Here is a 20,333-nt window from a genome sequence, read left to right as displayed (position 1 = left end):
TGGTTTTTATTTAATACTTTGTTCAAAAGCCTTTGTTTGCCCATAAGTGTGAATGTGTTCAGAATGAGTTGCACCTATTTTATGCTCTTTCGGGGGAGTCAAGTCAGAAGACCATTGCAACAGTCAAGCCTACTTAAGATAAAAGCATGGATCAACTTCTCCTGGTCTGCTTGGCACATGTAAGCCTTCACTCTGGATATGTTTTTCAGCTGGTAGAAGGCTGTTTTCGTAATTGATTCGATATGACTGTTGAAAGTCAGGTCGGAATCAATCAGCACACCAAGGTTTCGGACTTGGTCTTTGGTGTTTAAAGAGAGTGACTCCAGGTACAACAGCAAACCTCTTTTCTTTTTCCCAAAAACAATTATCTCGGTTTTGTTGTGGTTTAATTGGAGGAAGTTTTGGTTCATCCAGTTATTTGTTTTAGACAGTGACACAACACCTCAATTGAACTGTGGTCATCTGGAGACACTGCAAGACATAACTGTGTGTCATCTGCATAACTATGATAATCAACATTAAGGTTCTGAAAATTTTGACCCAAGAGTAGCATATACAGGCTGAACTGGAGGGGTCCGAGAACTGAACCTTGAGGGACCCCATATGTCATTGCCATTCGATGAGATTGAAAACTTCCAATGGTTACGAAAAAACTCCTTTTCTCCAGGTAGGATCTGAACCATTTAAGGACTGTGCCGTATAGTCTGACCCACGTTTCCAACCTGTTCAGCAATATGTTATGATCTACTGTATCCATCGCCGCACTGAGATCCAACAAGACAAGAACTGAAGAAGAACACCTTTCCCGTGTTTTATCATTTAGCACTTTGATAAGAGCTGATTCTGTACTGTGATGAGTTCGGAAAACTGATTGACATTTGTCAAAAAGTCCGTTTGAGTGCAAGTAATCGCAGAGTACCTGTATATATACTTACTGTATATCATACTGCAGTAAAAAATCTGACTTGACAGCCAGCATGTGGGCCAGGGCTTCGGGCTAGTGTGGCCCCTTTAGAGTGCTTCATTGTTGGCTGTGAGTGCGTGCACATGACTGAGAGAAGGCGGAAGAGTTAGGTAAAAATAATAATAATAATAATGATTTAAAGTCTGACGTTACAGCTAGCATGTGGACCGGGGCTTCGGGCTGGCATGGTTGCGTTAGAGTGCCTCGTTGCTGCTGCCTGGAATGACCCGGTTAGATAAGCATCAATTTTTCCAGATTGTCACAGTTGTATTTGATTGAGTGGGGCATGGTTTCACAAATTCAGCGGACACACCCACAGCATCTGAGAGCAGATGCATCGGCTTGATTTTGAAGCCTCTTTTTTAAATTTGGCAGGGTTTTGACATGCTTCTCTGTGGTGTTTCAAAAATATCATATTTATTTTCACTTTAGAGGGACTTAAAGTGCCAGCAAAGAATACAATCCTTGAACTACAACTTGTAGATGGATACGCACACACACTTAAAAGTTATCATGTCATGGCCTGGCACCTCTCCAGCACCAGCCCAAATTTCCATAGTTCGCTGTCCCTCCTCTCACCAAGCAGCTTGAACTACTGCTGCCCCAAAGTTGGGGAACATCAAACACCAATCTGCTGTGTCCAGACGGTGCACATTGATCCACCATCAATGGTGGACACATCCTGCGGCCCCCCCAGGGACGGCGAAGGGACGTTTATTGTGGCCTCATCAAGGAGTCTTTGTGTTCGTACAGGACAGGCAGGGGCCCCAGCTGGGGGTTTCAGGCCAGCAGACAAGACACCAATATTTGGGTGTGCAAAAGTGTCTGTCTGTTCCACCTCGCTGTTTTATTTAACAAGAAGTCCAAACTATGCTCCTCCCACCTCATACATGCACAAAATCACCCCCCACCCATCCTATATACGTACACAGATTGTTCTGGCAGTTAGTGCCCCCTTCCTAATGTTTTTTTTGTTTTGGTGGCCTCTGATGTTCTTTTGTCTGCAGCCGACATTCAAATGCCTATTTATTCACGCTGGTTAATGGCGCTGTCGGCAGGTTGTGTATGAAATTGCTCGCTTTGCGCATTTTGCATCACAATAGGAGCCATTGACTGGTCTGCCAGTCTTGTCCTCCTGACCGCCAACTATCCCAGCCCGACTTTTCTTTTCAAACAGACTTGTTTCATCTTCTTCTGCACTTGTGCATTGTCTTAAAGAATCCATAAATGAAGCTTTGATGAGTGGCTGCACCCATTGATGCCACCTTAACACTTTTGGTGCTAGCTTTTCAGACTGCCCGAGCAACTTCTTCCCCAAAAAGCACCCAGCAACACGTTTTGCTACATTTAAAATTAGTTTGGAAACTTTTAGCAACTTTTAACAATGATAGCACAAACGTGCATAACATTAATTCTGCCCAGTACTATTAATGCACTCACTCACCGCTGATGGAAGTCAAGCTATCTTACAAAAGGTTTTCACCCTAACTTGTGAAGACATGCAATGGATAGAAGAAGTTGACACACCCCTGTTCAAATGCCAGGTTTTTGTGATGTAAGTAAATAAACCAAGATGAAGGGTCTATATATACAGTGTGTGTGTCTATATATATATATGCATATATGCATATGCATATATGCATATATGCATATATATATATATATATATGCATATATATATATATGCATATATATATGCATATATATATATATATATATATATATATATATATATATATATATATGCATATATATATATATATATGCATATATATATATATATATATATATATATATGCATATATATATATATATATGCATATATATATATATAGACCCTTTCCCAAAAAAAATTATCATGGAAAAGTTTATTTCCATAATTCCATTCAAAAAGTAAAACTTTCATAGATTATAGATTCAAGGCCCACAATTTGAACAATTTCAAGTATGTATTTGTTTATTTTACATAATTTGGGCTTCCAACTCATAAAACCCACGAAATCAGGAATAAAAAAAAAAAATTTGAATACTGTGAAGAAATCACCATTTACTTCAGTTTTTGTAGAAAAAAAAAAAGAAAGAAATTAGGGTCACATTAAATCAATCAAAATATGGTAGTTTCAAAACGATATGTTAAGCTTCAATACTTGATTGGGAATCCCTTTGCTTTGCAATGCCGTGGCATTGAGGCAATCAGCCTGTGGCATTGCCTAGGAGTTATGGAAGCCCAGATTTCCTTGATGCTTTGTTTTGGGGTCTGGTGCCCCTCATTTTCTCTTCAAATTATTCTTTGCTCTTCTCTGTCAGAAATCTTGCGAGGAGCACCTGATCGAGGTGCTCAACTTAATTTATGATCTCATTTGTTCTACTTTCTTTGTTGTATGTATGGATTACTTGGGTTGTTCCCAACATCTGGTGAAATCTTCAGGTCAATAGCACCTTTGGAATTATATTTAGTGAGAAAAATGGTGACGTGTTAAATACTTATTTCAGCCGCTGTACATGTTTAGAAAAATATGACCAAAACAAGCCTATAACGTGTTGTGTTTATATTGCTCTTACAATTAAAAATGTAATGATAAACAAAAAATTACAAATTAAAAACATTTATGCTCAGATAGCCTGTGAATTTGCGTAATGCCATATCTACAGAATCTAATGTCTTACTTATGTAATGACATCATCATGTAATGGCAACGTCATTTAGCCATTTAATCAACATCCCCTGAAAATGAGTTGGCAACACTGACCCATACTGACATGAACATGTCCACATGCTTCACTGAGCGTGGGCCGCTCCTGACATGATGTCACAGCTTCAGTGGGGGATTTTCGGAGCCTCCTCTTCTTTATATCCAATTAACAGTCCCATTCTGCCTCGGCTCTCTTGGAAAATATTTAACTTGAATCACTCCAGTTTTAGGCCTTAAACCTAAAAATTTCTGATTCATTTGGTGCGTTTTATATAACCTATAGGCCCCTTTTAAGTGAGCTGCATTTGAGTTATGTTTAAATATTTAAAGTATGATTTCACAGTACTCACACAACATGCAGAGGAGATTTCCACTTAATATTCAAATCCATCTGCACACGACTTGCAAACAACTTGGAAAAACATTCTGACTGGGAAATATTTAATTCCTTGTCTCTCATGAAATAGTAACATGATACAACAGATGACTGAAAAGAAAGTAATCAAATTATAATGAATAAATATTGGCAAAGACAAGAGTAGGTGTTTGATCTTCCATTCAATTTCATAAACCTTATTAAAACATGGTTTTGGACAAGGACAGCTTTTTACTTTAGTTTACCTTTTTCAGCACCATAATGGATTTTTAATAAAATCATAAAAAGTGTCATTGAATTTAGTGCGTAGAATTTAAGATGTTTTCCAAAAATATGGATTTTACAACAAAATCGTGCTTCAAGCTTCACTCACTGATGAAAATCGTCGTTCTAGTTACAATTGTGTGACTGTCCAAACCTTTAGCCCCTGAACATGGCTTTATAATCTGCTTAAAATGGATGCAATTCTTGAATGGTAAACCTTTTTGTCAAACCTCTTAAGAGTCACATTTACACTGAGGTGTTGTTTAAGACAAAATGATAAAAACTAATTGTCCAAATACATGTGGATCACAGTTTGAGGTTTGTTTATTGCTGCGTGAGCAAGCAGCCCCTGGAAAACATGACAATCAAGGACGTTGCTATGAACAGGATATTTCTTTATTGACATTAAGAGGAAGGGAAGTAACAGAGCGTCTATAGGCAATCTGTCTGATCAAATAAAGTTAGCTTGATTCAAAAAGCGTTCGCACGACCCAAAGCCGGGTTAAGACAAAGACGTAATAAAGTTAAGACCACGAAGAGAGCTTGTACAAACTGTGCAAATCAAAAAGAAATGATCAATTATTAAGAAAATATACAAACTATTCAATACTTTTAAGATGTTTAAATTTAAAATGAAAAAAAATGTTACAGTAGCTAGAAATAACTTGGGACACATCTTTAAATGAAGATGTCGCAAAGTTTTACTATTCAGGTTTTGGCAGCGTCTGTGTTTCCAATATAACCGCCACTATAAGAAGAAGCACACTTTTGAACTTTCAGATGGAAAAACACTGCTGATGTCATCTAAAAAAAAACAAAAAAAACCTTTGTCATGAAACTTTTACATTCACAGAAAGAAGAGCATTATTAAAAACTGACAGAGGTCATCTTTCTAGAGCGAATACAGTTAATCCCTCTTCATGCAGTAAACAAATATACACATAACCCTGAGACACACAAAAATAAGTAACTACTTCAGCTGTAACGGGCCTTGCCAATTTGTATATTCACTTCAGGAGGAAGATACAAATTTAAGCTGGCCAAAATTGAGGGAAGCCCAAGTCCAACATCTAAAAATAGAGACAGGAAGAGTCGTACTGTGTACAAAATCATCCACTTTTAGCACACGTCTTCTCTGCTTCTACACGTGTCTGCCAACGCCAAGGCCCGATGGAGTCAGTCAGCAGTTCGGTCCGTTACACCTGAGTGAAAGCCCAGTGTGACGAGGAGAAGGAAGGAAGGACTTGCTTTTGGCTAAATGTTGCAGGACTTCAGTCTAACATTGTTCATTCCAATGGAGGCGTTAAATTATGGCGTTTTCTGCTCCGGGGCCTCCACTGGCTGTGCTTCACATGTTACAAGGAGTGCATGGCAACCGCACCGGTTTAGGGGCTGCATGGGAAAGTTACACAAGACGTTCTGGGTAAACACATCCGGTGGAAGGAGGCGACGAAGACGCGCTTTCAGTCTTCACTTTCCAGGAATCGAGCCAGTCCAATGTTGACGATACCGGGAACGCCGGCGGGGAACACATGGGCCCTTCACCCTCGTTGCTGTGGAGAGAGGGTGAAAGGAGGAGATTAATGTTCTGGTCCGATGACGACCCGGCGAGGGTACATGACCACACAAGAATGCACGGAGGCCTCCAGGTCTCCCTTCAGCTTGTCAAAGAGATATTTTATTCAGCTTACCATCAGCTCATGAGGCGTAGCGTTAATGCCGCCACGCTTCCTCGGTAGAATGTGCCTTTAAGTCGCCTGAGGCGTGCACATCGCTAATAAACACGCTAAACTTCTGTGCAAATAAACTGCCAATGCAGAACACATTCTCCACCAACTCTGGCACGTGTGCGCATTTTATCAGTAAGGTGCATAAATTATTCTCTAAAAAATAAAGTACAATTATCTAAAAATGCCACCTTAAAATAAATTTTAACATATACTGTAATTCCATCTGAAAAGCACAGTAGGGGTTGAACTCCAAGCTACTTGCCTCAGATTGGAGTGGAAAGTTTTCCACTTCAAAATAGTGCCTAATAATCCTCGTGTGGGGAGAGGGACCCGAGCCCTGCCACAAATAGCGAAAAAACGAAAGTAGCCTCCACCTGCTCCAAAGTAATTGGAACTGCCAATATTATTAGTTGAAATCAAAAATATACCACAAAGTCCGATCCCAAAACAGTTTGATCAAACCCTCGTAACTTGCACTAACAACCCAGGCTAAACTTAGCCCCCACTCGACAAACAAAGCTTGACTCTCAGTTGAGATGTACTGCGTATCATACTTCCTTGACACCAATTTACTATACTACTTTACTATTCAGACAGGGCTTTGGTGGAATCTTTTAGCATCTTAGGGCATTTAAGAAAGAACGCAAAAACATCAACAAAAGAAAAAACATGAATAGGTGAAATTGTGAATTCTACTCCATCAGCGACCTGAGGTAGAACATATCTAAAAGTTTTTTCCTTAAGTCTTTGGTAGGGCTAAAATAGTAAGGTCAATAGCTAAGCGAAGCTATTGTAAGAGTGGAATTTTTGGAAGTCTCCAAATTGCTATAAATGCTAAATAATGAGTGATAAAAGGTAGGATCTGCACTTTTAGCCATAATCTGTTGGTGTGGAAATGGATTTTTGCATAATAATCCCCTTCGTATCATTAACAAGCAAACAAATGCCAATGAAGTCCTTGGAGGAGGTAATGATCTCCTGTGAAAACCCTTTGCTTTAACTGGCCAGTACATGAAGGCCTCCCTCTTGGATCCCTCTTGACATTCCTGCAGCAGTTGAGCACCATTTTCACAACTCTTGTTAAATATTTGGCATCACTGATCTCCAGCTAGCACCGCAGATAGTTCAGTGCCCTGCTGTTAGGATGGAATGTTCCACTGGATATTCGGGAGGGAGGAACACAATTTTTACCCCTAATTGTCATCGTCAGCGGATGAGCCCTTGCGCTCCAATCTCGACCAGTTTGACTGTGGTTGACTTGTTTGGATGATGAAACAAGATCCGGCAAAGCCTGTGCTGATCCACGCTATAATGCTAGTGTGGTTCACACTTACAAAGTAGCGGACATTGGACAATTGGTGTGTCCTTTGTTGCTATCACTGCTTTTACCAAAATAAAGCACAGCAACAGGCTACACTTGCGTGAGGGTGTGTATTGCCAATAGATGTGACAATGACAAATCTTCTCCACCAGTGAGTAACCAGCAGTGGTTTGTTTACAAGTACCTGCTTTTGCCAATTTTGAAAACGTAAGGAGTATGAAGTATAGATACTGTATCTGCTTTCAAATTTTGGGAGTAAATTACGTAAATAATTCAAGTACACATACCCAAAAAATGTACTTGAGTAACCAGTGGTGTGCTCTGTGTACAGGTTAATGCCTGCTCTTGTCGAGTTCTTCAGCTTTACTACCCGTTTAATCTTTCTCAAGTGGAGATGATGACAAAGCTGCGTCTCACTCCTTAGTACTTTACTGAGTGATGACCATCATTACTTTTTAATAATAAGAGTCATGGCTCTTTTATACTCAGCTTTCGTCATCCAGCTGCCTGTCATTTTCTGGCTCAACAATGTGGAAACGGCGACAAGTCTGTTTTTACGTCTAAATGCTTTATTGAGCGACAACCTAACTTAATAAGCCAACTTTTTAATAAAAAGAGTTGTCACTTGTGCCTTACTCACCTATTGTATTTATGTCTTTCTTGTATGGCCTAACGGCAAAAACTACACACTAGAAACGCATGCTAGTGCGGTAAACCGTGTTAACTAACCGTGTATCGATCTGCGTATAAGTGCTGTGATCCTCTGAACGACCCCCTTCATTTCCCTGAGTACATGCTGAGGTGAATCCTGCTAAATGGAAAGCTAATTAGAATTAAAAGCATTACCTAACTTCTTAGGTTTATTATGGGAAGTAGTTCAAGCCTAATCCAGACAAAAAAAACATTGCCTGTCGTTGTTGAGCTGTTTGTACATGTACATTTAAACAACCCTTTACAACATGTCTTTACATCATATCTGCATGTATTTATTTATTTTTTTATTATGTGGTTGTTTTAACTTGAGCCAGCACTGTGCATAGTAGTAGGTAGCACATCTGCCTCACAGTTGAGAGGTCCTGGTTTCCAATCTTGGCTCAGGCCTTCCTATGTGGCGTTTGCATGCTCTTGGATAGGTCCCGACTCACCTGACCCTAATGAGAACAGGCGACATAGAAAATGGATGGTTGTCTTAACCATTTACTAGGCTGAAAACTGATATTATAATTTTTCCAACTACATTTAAGTTCTTTGACTTGAATCTGCATCTGATATTTCACAAACGTTTCTTTCCATGGAAGGTTTCAGACTTTTGCAACTCTAGTGCCCACACCTTCTTAAAATTGTGCGTCCGCATGAAAATGTTTTGGCAAATTCATGCCAAAGCAACAGGTGGAACCATAATTAACACTGACAGCAGGGACGCGTTAACCAATCAGAAACAAGAAAGTCCATTCATTACTTTTTGTATAGCGCTCTTTTTGGTTAGGGTTGCAGGTGAGCTGGAGCCTATCCCAGCTGACTTTGGGTACAGATTGGTCTCCAGCCAATCACAAAGCACATGTAGAGAAACAACCAGTGACACTCACACCTATGGACAACTTAGAGCCTTCATGCAACCTGAAATGCTTTTTTTTTTTTGAATAACTACTTGTGGACTACCAACAATGAAGTAATCACCAACCATTAAATAATGCCCAACACGCACTCAGATCATATTTCTCAAACAAATGGCATGTGCACAATGGCACTTATTTTTATATTTTCTAGCTTCATCGATGTTATAGCCACATCTTCCCATTTACTCACAAGGCCACCTTCTTTATTCTTTGTGTCCAGCAAGGCCGGCTCGTGCCATGTTTACTAATGACCACCTAGCATTCCACTGCATTGACCTTCACGTGTGTCACAACCATTTACATGTGTTTGCATTTTTTGTGCTGTAAAAAGAGTGGTGAGACCAGCGTCTTGGTGCAGCTGCAGAGGATAATGGGGCATCCTTGAGGTAAAAGACTGGAACAAAGAGGGCCCCTGTAACTCAATACATGCCACTTCAGTACTACTTCAGAGGCGCAAATATTACGTAATTCAAGATGAATTACCAGGCACAGAAACACTTTGGCTCATGCCAGCTGGCTCCCCTGAAGAGGCCTCTGGAACTGTATGATGGCTCGTCGCTTTTTGAAGGCCTAATCAAATTAGCGCAAGCGATTATTCAGCCATTTGAAGCATCTTCTCTCCTCTCGCTTTCTCTTACTTACAGCGCCGAGAAAAGCGTAATAAAAAGTCCATTAGAATTATGCAAATCAGCAGATTGATTACTCAAGGGACTGGACGCCAAGTGTGTGTGGATGGAGGAGGGGGGTTGCTGTACACAGATGCAATTATAAAAGCCTTATTCGCTTTGGGCTCCTGGTGGTCCTCACAGCGAGGCATAAATAAAACATTAGTTTGAGTGAGCGGGGGCCTCGACACTCCTCCTCCCCGATCCTACTGCGACCTTTCCGTTTTACAGCAGCTGTCTTGGGACGCCATGAGCTCGCCGAGGAGTCCCCCCCGGGCGACCTCTGCCCCCACCAGGTGGACTCTATCACACAGCTTCAGTTGAAGCCGTTGAAGTGGCGCTTATGTTTGTGAATTTGATGTGACGAGAGGCGAGGCGTAGGGAGCGATGATTGTGGTGGTGGGGTGGTCTCAAGCCAAAAGTCTGAATCATAGATAACAGTCATTCGTGAGGTTGTCACAGTTTACTGCTTTCAAGGGGAGCATTGTGTTGAACTTGATGCAGAGGTCTGGTCACATCTTGTCTGCCTGTAGGCTGATACCAGAAACTGAGCACATTACGATTATACAAGAAAAACACTAGTTGGAGGTGTGATCCTGACATATCAACATTTTAGTAAATGTACACTTTGCTGGGGAAGTGACAACAACAATAGCCCCATGCGTCACTCATGCACACACTGGACTCTTCCGAATGGCCTTTGTTTTTTCAGATGGACAGTTTCAGCATTTAGAATGTTTTTTTTATTTATTTTTTTTTCAACTTTCACTGTGAGACTAGTTTTCAAATGTTTTTTATATGCCTCTTCATGGCCTCTAGTTCAAATTTGCATTTCAGTTGTCTCAGCCTAAAGCAACAAGACAATCATTTTGCCTTTGTCATAGTTTTTACTTAAATAGTCACGTTTCAAATAATAAACTTCACTTCATTCTGCTTATCAAAAAAATCTACATTTACTGCTGTCAATTTTCCATAAAAGGACATTACACTGGTTAAACGGTCTGCCTTACAGTTTGTTGGAAGTCCCCATCCTGTGTGGAGTTTGCATGTTCTCCTCATGCTTGTGTGGGTTTCCTCCCCCCAAAATGCATGCAGTGTGAATTATTGTTTGTCTACCATGTGCCCTGCAATTGACTGGCGACCAGTCCTGGATGTACCCTGCCTCTCACTCAAAGTCAGCTGCGATAGGCTCCAGCTAATGAGGACACATGCAATAGAAAATGGATGGATAAAACTGACACTTTGGAACAAAAACCAAGCAATACTGTTGCATTTAGTGCTACATGATTACATGGCATAGCAATTTACATATGAAGCACAATTTCTAGACTCTTCCCATCAACAACTTGTTTCGACATTGCAGTTTGTGGGACATGGGGCTCCAAGCACAATGTAGGTGAACTGCTTGCCATCTCATACAGGCAGCATTCACATCTTTACGATTAGGAACGACGGCCACACCTTCATTCCTTCCAATTTAGAGTAAGGTTCTGGCTCTTTTTGAAAGGACAGGCAATGCCAGCAATGCAGCTCCCTGTGTATGTGTTTGTACGTGTGTGTGTGTGTGTGAGAGAGGGAAGGAGGGAGAGGAAAAGAAAAACTTTTTCGGTTTAAGTTTCACAACCGCATAAAAGCACAAATACAGTACATGCACAGCTGAGTGGAGGTTATTAACCCTCCCATAAACTAAGTGAAACACATGCATGCGCTACAGACACACAATTATTCTTCCTCTTTGACCCCAGCTGAAAGTTGACAGCCTCTGGAGCTAAGTATTTTTAGGCAGGCATTAGTCTCGGCTGCCAAAGCCGGCAAAATATAGCTTTGCTTCTTCTGGTCTTACGTGCGCTGCACTAGCAACTCCTTCTGTGTGTGTGTGTGCGTGCGTGTGTGTGTGTGTAGTATTATTTTATTTGGGTGCGATGTCATACATTGCAGCACACAAAGATAGAAACACAGAGTACACACACACACAAGTTCTCCTGCTTTAACAAATGGAAGACCTCCCTAAAATTCTGTTCTTCTTGTCCCTTCGCTGTTGTAATTAAACATAAAGGCAGTGGGGCGGTCGCCACGGTAACTGCAGAGGGATGCGGTGCCTTGATCTTTTCTAAGCCAGCCTGTCTGCCTCCATCTATGCCCCAAAAAAACTAAAATGCTTGCCGCAGAGACAGTGGTCCTCAGCAGCAGTCATGCTATACCTCCCCCCCGCCCCCTAGCCCAGCTCACATCACAACCAGCTGTGTACAGTCGACACAGGCAGAGCAGCAGACGCCCTCGCTCGCACTCAGCTATACGTCACCCTTTTGGCATCGCACAACACGCCCGTATGGAAGTTACAATCTTGTTTACCAGACTGAAAAAAAAAAATGTGGTTGTTGTCAAGTCCCCGAAAACAACCTGTCAAAGTGAAAATAACGTGCCTAAAGGAAAGGCACTACACAGAGGGAATTGTTATTTACATTACATGCACTATGCACTTAAGACCAAAGCTCCTCTTTGACAAAAGAGGGACTGCCTTTAAGTTTAAAAGAATACTTGAAAAAGAAAAAAATGATGGGCCGAGATAAAAATAAAACAATCCCTCAAAACCAACGAGTCAACAGTACATAAACATCAATGCACACAAATGCTGCTGAATGAATGACTGTCATCATCATAATAAACCCGAGCCACGAGTTTACTTTCAACTTAAATGATCAATAAAGACAAAAACACCAGTCAACAATAAAAAGACGCTGCCGTCTAATGCGACTGATGAGTTGCAGAGCGTCAAGCGGTTTTCCGTCGATTGAGTGAGCACTTTAAAAAGAACTTTGAGCTCACCGACTAAGTTTCATGTACAAAGTACCAGCAGAAACTCAGAATGGCTCCATTATAAGGATCAATTGATTGACATTGCCTAAAACATTATGGACTGACCTGCCCTATTCTGATGAAAGTACAGGTTTTCCCTGCTTATATTGCGGTTCACCGTTCAACCCCGCACTATATTGCAGATTTTTTAACCATCATTTTTGTATGGGTTATTACATATAGGGATGGATGAATTTAATGTTGCATGCCTTCAGTGTAGTACCAAAATTGTGCGGACACCGCCGAGGTCTCGTGGAAGAGATGCAGTAGAATTAATAGCAAGAAGAGGAGGATGCCCCTTCAGTGAAATACAGTTCCACGTCTGTTTCTACTCTATGTGTTGCTGGTGTAACAGTAGCAGTATTTTGAAGGTTTAGAATTACCGTAACAGTTATGCTCATTTGTGTTAGCCCGTCTACTGCATAGCATTTCAAAGTACAGTATATGTTACCATTAAGCTTGCAGACTTTTGGGAGACAAAGTTATAGGCTAAGGTTTGGCTGAACATTGTGTTTAAATATACAATGTTTAATTCTCTTTCGTTTAGGGGTTAGTGGATTTAGACCAGTTGATGTCGCTGATCTTTTTCAACTGTGGGCCAGTGAAGCCCTTTGAGACTCTTTAATGATTAAGGGCTATACAAATAAACTTCACTTGACTTTTAGGGTGTCAGTTTTATCATAAATTTCAACTGGGACTGACAAGTAAACAACAGTGTGAGCAGGAGAGAGTGAGGACAGGCGCTAATGTGTACTTTAAAAAGTATCTTTTAATAACTTTAGCTGTTTTAATATGTTTAAAGTTGATTATCAAAGTGTGTGTGAGGAATAAGACTATATAAAAACATTCTTTATATGTTCTCTCTATATTGCAGATTTTCACCTATTGTGGGTAGGTCTGGAACGTATCCCCCGATTGGTCTGGAACGTATCCCCCGATTGGTCTGGAACGTATCCCCCGATTGGTCTGGAACGTATCCCCCGATTAACGGGGGTTCACTGTACACCCGAGCCCTAAACGTTCTTCTCTTATAACCTGCAGAATTCCGGGTGCTGACTTCAGACTGATCGTGCCGGCTCATTCGTCTACCTGGCACTACAAGCACAGGCCTGATCCAATGACAGAGGTCCTGTGTTGCGGCACTCTGCTCTGTAATTAGCAACGCTGCTGACATTCCTCCAGCTCTGCAGACCAGCGTGTTTATCCAACACCCGGTCACCACAGCGGCTAGATAATGTGTAACTGTAACCAGTAGCAACCCTGGCAACAGTGCAGGCTTGGAAACCGGCCTTGTCCGGCTTAAACTGACATTCACCTGTGACTGTGTGACGTGTTTTGGAGACAAGAAACACTCACCACCGTAGGAAGCTCAACGCATCCATGCGTTTCTAGGCTGACAGGTACTTCCATGTACTGACGAAGGCCGTGGGAATGAGTGAGTAAGGAACGCTGGTCACGCTGTCCCAAGAGTCTGATGATGGATCATAGCAGTCTAGGGTCTTACACCTTTGAGCCCCAAAGTACCCCCCAACCACGTATAGTCTATTCCCCGACGCCACGGCATGACAGCTAATACGTTTGGCAGTCACATCGCCGAACTTTGACCACTGGTACGTCTCGCTGTTGAAGCGGTATGCAGAGCTGGCGGAGAATTCGGTGTCACCCCCGATCACAACTACGTTGTTTCCAACTACCGCCGCGGCTGTGTAGCGCCAAAGCTGCGGACATGCTGCCGGAACGGACCACCGGTTCTGGCACGGGTCAAAGCACTGAACCTTGGGATATTTGTCTCTGTTGACACTGGTTCCGCCAAAGGCAAACAGTTTGTTTTTAGCACCGACAACAGCAGCGTTGCTAACGCCTTCTCTGAGAGGAGCCACCAGCGTCCATTTATTGGTCTGCGGGTCGTACTGCTCCACCTGTTTAAGGGACACGGATGGGGAGGCAGGAAAGGATCCTGCAAGTGAAGTGTGACCTCCCACAACGTAAAGCATGTGGTCCAGCTCTGCTGATCCATGTCCGAATCTGGCAACTAACATGGGCGCCGCTTTGGACCACTCGTCATGCAAAGTGTCGTAGGTCCAGACGTCTTTGGAGGCCCCGTTCTCAGAGCCACGCCCGCCAGTGACATAAACCTGCAACACAAGTTCCAGATTTATCTTATAAGTGCCAATCTTAAATGTCTTTAAGATCTAAAACGCTCAGATGCACTTCACAACGTGCTTACCTTACAACCGATGGCACAGGCGCTGCATTCCTTTCTGGGGCTAGGGATGTCGGTCTTGGGAGTGATCTCTTTGGTCTTGTTGTCAATCACGTAGACTTTGTCACACATGAAGGTTTGTCCTCCGAGTAGCAGCAAGGCCTGGCTGACTTTTCTGGGCCGGGCACAGAATCCCGTCACGATGCCGTCATTCTGCAGGATCCTCATCTTGCATCGCACGGCATCTTCAACAATCTCTCGGCCCACCTTGTGACACATGACCAGCTCCTCTGAAGCCACGTTGTTCAGCAGGTACGTCTCGGGTAGAAGCGCCAGACGGACACAACGCAGCAGCTCGGGCAGCTCGCTGTGCCTCTGCTCCATGTCGGCCTTCACCCAGTCAATTACAGCCTCATACACTAGGCTCTCGTCCTCTACCTCTAGCTCCTCACTGAGGATCAGCTCACGCACTTTGTCTCTGGGAAGGTTCAGGAAGTCCTCGGTTTTGTAGAGGGTAGCGAAGTTTGCAAGACACATGCGCCATGACAGCTCATACAGTCTCTGGCACTGATGGGCGTCTGACAGCAGCATCATCCCCAAACAGTTGGAATGGTGGAGGTTCTTTTCTAGAAACTCTGACGCTGCGTCCCTGATGTCATGGAACTGAAGCATATCACCGGCCTCGAGCAGGGACTCTGCGTTTTCTTCATTGATGAGGATTCGGGCCGAATAGGCATAGTCGAGCAGCAGCTCCAGCACCTCCGGATGGAGAGAGTCGTGGAAGTTGACTTCGGCGTCACGGCTCTCCCTCAGTCCGCCGCTGAACATAGCCTCAAAGTATCGACTACAGGAGGCCAGGACTGCCCGGTGGCACGGGAAGGCCCGGTTACCGGCTTTCAGGACAACATCTGTGAAGACTTTACGCTTGCGAAGCAGGTTGAGCTGGGTCAGGAGGCTGTCGGCATGCGATGTCTTGTGGAACAGTTGGATATTCATGGAGCCGGAGCTGGAGCGAGACTTTCGGTTTTCGTGACTACTGACGGACATTTTGAATTTGAAACTGGAGCCTAGCAAAAAGAGAGAAATCCACACAATTAGTTGAGAGAAGACACTGTTTACAACAGAGTTCGGTTCATACGCTAGCGACGTAACACAAACTTGTATACGAGTGGAAAGGTGCCATAGTGTACCACTAACCCACAGTTAGTATCTTACACTGGATATTTGTATGAAAAACATTTCAATGAAGTATCCAACAGCTTGAATGGGGGTGAGTATGATAAGAGCATATGTATACACACTCCGTCAATTTCTTTATTAAACAAAAAAGGTAGTTACCGACAGTAATACAACTTTGTTTGAAGTGTTGCTACGGAAATGAACTTCAGACTTTAGGGAGTTAAAAGGCAAGCCGACACAGAGCACTTCCACAGAAAATATCAAACACGTGAGAATGTCCAAACAACTGGCCTTCACACACACCCCTGCTACTAATGACACCGGCGTGCCTCCTTATATCATATTTTTCCACCCCTATAAACATTTCAAGGCTGTGAGTCTACTCCAGCCACTGTGACAGCCAATGAATTACCCTGCTGGCTCTCCAACTGCAGGCAGTGTTTTAAAACCTGTCAGAAATAGACGACAGTCAATTTCCCTGCCTTCGAAGTGCAGTCTCCAGTAACTGGGCTAATTATTAGACTCCAAGGTAACCGTTTTGTTATCGTTTGCTTTTTCCAGGACCAAAATTGTACAAGCATGTTTCCAAGCTGGGCCACTAAGGTACAATAATATGGTGCTTATTAAGTTACTGCTACCGTAATAGTCCATTTCTGTCCCTTGAGATACAATCTATGTACATTAAATTTCCAAACTGCAGGTTAGCAATTTTGAACTTTATCAATGTCAAAAAGCTACAAAAGTAGAACATTATATAGCACCACTCGAGTAGCATGTCAATAACAATAATGTACATTCTTCTAAAAATGTAGTACCATAGGAACAAATGCGTTGTCCCAAAGTTGTCCGGCTCGACAAATGCAATGCTTAATAAATGTACTAGACCAGCAGCTGTGAGGCAGACATGCTAACCAATACTTTACCTTACTGCCATGAACAATACACTTAATATAATAATATCAATTATTACATACAGAAATAAATTTCATCAGGAAGTTGCAAAATGTAAATACACTACATAAAACTTTGAACAATACATGCCTCTAACAGCCACTAGGTTAAAGTATCGCTCTGCAAACATCTTCCAACGCCACACTGGAAAGACGGAGTCAAGGTTCGAACCCTTCTCTGAACTGTGAGGCAGTCGCACTAACCACTCACTCACACTGTGCTGCCCTCAAGCATAACATTCAACCACTAAAACCACTTTTTTCTGTTTAGGACTGCAGGAACAAAACTCTAATCTGACAGCGTTATCAAGAAATAATAATCCATTTATTTTCTATGGAGCTGAATTTTGAACATCCGGGTCACCGGTGAACTGTAGCCTATCTTAACCGACTTGGTACACTCTGGACTGCACATATAGATAGACACAACCACATTTCACACCTATGGACAATTTGTGAGACCACCAAAGATGTGTGTTTTGGGAATTTGAGCGGACGCTGGAGTTTCTGAAGAAAAGCCACGCAATAACAGGCAGAATATACTTGAGATTCAAACCCAGAACCTCTTAACTGTGAGGCAGATGTGCACACCACTGAAACACCGTGGTTCCTTCATGTGTAACAGTCAACCACAAAAACTTTTTTTTCTAGAAATGCAAGTCCATAACTACACTTTGACAAGTCAATCATTAAGTAAAAAGATGTACTTTTTTTTTTTTTTTTTTTACTTTCTTTTAAACAGTAAATATGCATATTTTGCTTGCTTTAAAATAGTGTACAGTATATAATTTTTGGTAAAGGATCTCCATATTGGTGTGTAATAACTATTACCGAGACATAAAACTACAATTTTGGGTAATTATCATTGTTAATTTAGGTTGGTTTAGAATGATGGTGGTCTTATTTGTGGAGCACTGCATCGTATAAATAAATGAGTGATTTTAAAAGATCCCAAGACACATGACGACGTGCTAAAAGGGTATACATGTATGTCTGTCAAACGTCAAGGCTACCACAAAAGAAGTGACGAGATAACTTCAACAAGTACGTTGAGGGTGACCTTCTTCAAAGACTGGCCCATTTTCACAAGTTTAAAGCCATCTCTGCTCATTGTAATTACAAACCAGCCCGAAAGCCATAAAGCAATAAGAGCTCCACTCGCCTCCATTCTATCTTTTGTTCCACTCCGGATCACATGAAGTCGTCTTTTGAATGGCAGTGGACTGCGTGGGCTTTGCGTGGCCGGACTCGGCGTGAAATCCAATTGGGTTTTGTGCACCTCCCCCCGTAAACATTTTAATAGCGCTCATGAGGACAAGAATGTGTGTGTGTGTGTGTGTGTGTGGGAAGGGGAGACGACACAACTTGTCACGCATGCAGGGAAGTCAAGTAAACACCGTGGGTTCGTGGACACAAACTTACCTTGAAGCAAATGGCAGCGACGCGTCTCCGGATTCCTTCGAACGGCTTTCGACGAGTTCACTCGCAAGTTGTTCGTGGGTTGTTTTTTTTGTCACAATTTAAGCGAACCAGCTTTCCCAGTTCAAGACGATTCTATGAGCTAAAGAGTCAGAGGGCTTGGCAGCCATTTGTCTGGAGCCCGCAGAAAGTTTGAGAGAGGAGGAAAAAGTTGGGAAGCGAGCGAGGAGCCACGACAGCCTGCAGCGAGTCAATGACGACGAGGAAGAGCACACAGCAGCATTCGGCAGCGTTTGCTGACCCCGCCCCCGAGCCTCCGCCTCCTCCGCTGCTCTTGTCCAATCACACTCGAGCACCACCGTGCCTTTTTCTTCTTTGTCCCTCTCTTCACGACCCACTCAGGCCGCTTCATTAGCTAGCTAGGGCTACTGATGCTAAGGCAACAATGGGAAATGGGATTGGCACCGGTTTAATAATAAGGTATGGTTAATATTGTGTTTTGCGGTAGTGTCGAACTGCAATGCATTGTAATTGAGACTATCCCTGGCCAAGGCTAAGGCAGGCCCCCCAGACTATGAAAATAAATTTGCTTCTCAAAACAATTAATTGCTATCTGAGTCTCTACATTTTCAAATATATTTAAGGGCATATCACGCACACACGAGATGAGAGTGTGAGATAACACGCATAGACACACGCGCGCACGCACACAGATAATAAATGGAGTTACTCCAAACAGTTACTCAGATACTTGCTCACACTCACACATTTGATTCATTCGGTCACCCAGTCACACTCACACTTACTGACACTCACAGGCTTACCAGCACGGTTACTCCGTCACACTCACAGTTACACAGTTAGATTACGCATTCATACTTACTCACACTCACAGTTACTTATTCACATTACTCAGTCACTCACACTTAAGTTCATCACGTGCGAGGGACAAGAAGTCTTAACTGCCTTGCGCTCTAGCCACATTCCTTGTCAGTAAACAAATACAGTGCAACTCAACTTCTGGCTAGCAGGTGTCATGGCACGCTATATGTTTAGAACAAACGCAACTTCCAGCTGCATTTAAACATCCATTCACAGGCTCTTCAGATAAACATAAAACAACAATTTTAAAAAAACATTGTTTTTGATAGCATAATAAATTGTCGCAATTTCAATATACAGTTTTGTAAAATGTAAACTACGTACCTTGGCTCATGAAGATTTGGGAAACACTGAACTAGCAAGCACTATTTATGGTGCTAACCCAAACACTCTAAACCTGCTTGGTCGACGCTACCCTATTGCTGAGTATTGTACTCCGGTATAGTCTTGTTCATGTAATGCCACCAAAATCGATACAGAGTTCAATAAAACATACATAATACAAAAAGGGACAGTACAATCAACCCCACGAAATGCTCTACTCCATCGCGCCTCCATTGCAACAGCAAGGGCAACAAGAAATGAGTGTCAGAAACAAATGAAGGTTGAAAGACACCCCTCGCATAAACTCCAGGAAGTCAGGAGATGTCTGAATCCAGGAAAGGTTTCACTACAGTCGATCCACTGGAAGACATTTACATCCCTTACAAATGCAAAGAACAGTGGACCCAATCAGATGAAGCAGAAGCAAAACCACGCGCAAAAAACGACATGTATTGACGGGGAAATGCAAATGACCCGAACTGTCAATAGTGCAGTCCTTGGGACACATCCAACACCAATGCTCCCTTGGTCTTCATTGCATTGACATAGGCCTCAGAGAAGCACATTTTTCTACATGTCCTTGGGAGATGTTTGTATGGTCCGATGAAACAAAGGTTGAACATGTTGGCCATAATTCCAAGACATGTTTGGCGCAAACACAACACTGCTCATCTCCAAAAGAACACCATACCAACAGTGAAGCATGATGGTGGAACCCTCATGCTTTGAGGCAGGAACTGGGGCACTAATTGACAAGGCGGAAAAAATTATGAACAGTTCCAAATAGCAGTCAGTGTTAGCACAAAACCTTCATACGTCTGCTATAAAGCAAAAAAGAAAAGAAAAAAGAAGTCAGGAAAAGCCTACTAAAACAGGTTATTTTGAACAGGT

The 20,333-nt window shown here is 42.4% G+C and overlaps 2 protein-coding genes across 2 annotated transcripts in view; one reads left to right on the top strand and one right to left on the bottom strand.

Moving 5' to 3' along the window:
* The window catches only part of arhgef18b (rho/rac guanine nucleotide exchange factor (GEF) 18b), a 120,290-nt gene extending 106,422 nt beyond the window's left edge, over nucleotides 1-13,868 (top strand). Inside the window, exon 34 of the mRNA XM_061780644.1 lies at nucleotides 13,360-13,868. Within this exon, the coding sequence (XP_061636628.1) occupies nucleotides 13,360-13,502 (143 nt within the window). The 3' untranslated portion in view covers nucleotides 13,503-13,868. The remainder of the gene's footprint in view (nucleotides 1-13,359) is intronic.
* On the bottom strand, nucleotides 4,676-18,499 carry enc3 (ectodermal-neural cortex 3). Its single transcript, XM_061780645.1, has 4 exons — nucleotides 18,240-18,499; nucleotides 14,713-15,755; nucleotides 13,842-14,620; nucleotides 4,676-5,850 (listed from the first exon to the last, which is right to left on the bottom strand). The coding sequence occupies exons 2-3, from the start codon at nucleotides 15,733-15,735 to the stop codon at nucleotides 13,874-13,876; spliced, it is 1,770 nt and encodes a 589-aa protein (XP_061636629.1). The 5' UTR covers nucleotides 15,736-15,755; nucleotides 18,240-18,499; the 3' UTR covers nucleotides 4,676-5,850; nucleotides 13,842-13,873.
* Between the last annotated feature and the right edge of the window lie 1,834 nt (nucleotides 18,500-20,333).

Source organism: Phyllopteryx taeniolatus, chromosome 7 (assembly GCF_024500385.1).
Source record: "Phyllopteryx taeniolatus isolate TA_2022b chromosome 7, UOR_Ptae_1.2, whole genome shotgun sequence".
Lineage (NCBI taxonomy): Eukaryota > Metazoa > Chordata > Actinopteri > Syngnathiformes > Syngnathidae > Phyllopteryx > Phyllopteryx taeniolatus.
The sequence above is the reverse complement of the archived record's forward strand: the minus strand, read 5'-3'. Positions and strand labels throughout refer to the sequence as shown.

Bases quoted from the DNA above. Each gene is read 5' to 3' on its own strand.
- enc3 (XM_061780645.1), bottom strand. From the start codon at position 15,735: ATGTCCGTCAGTAGTCACGAAAACCGAAAGTCTCGCTCCAGCTCCGGC. The intron at 14,621-14,712 runs GTAAGCACGTTG...CTTGTGTTGCAG, and splicing joins CCTGTGCCATCGGTTGTAAG to GTTTATGTCACTGGCGGGCG.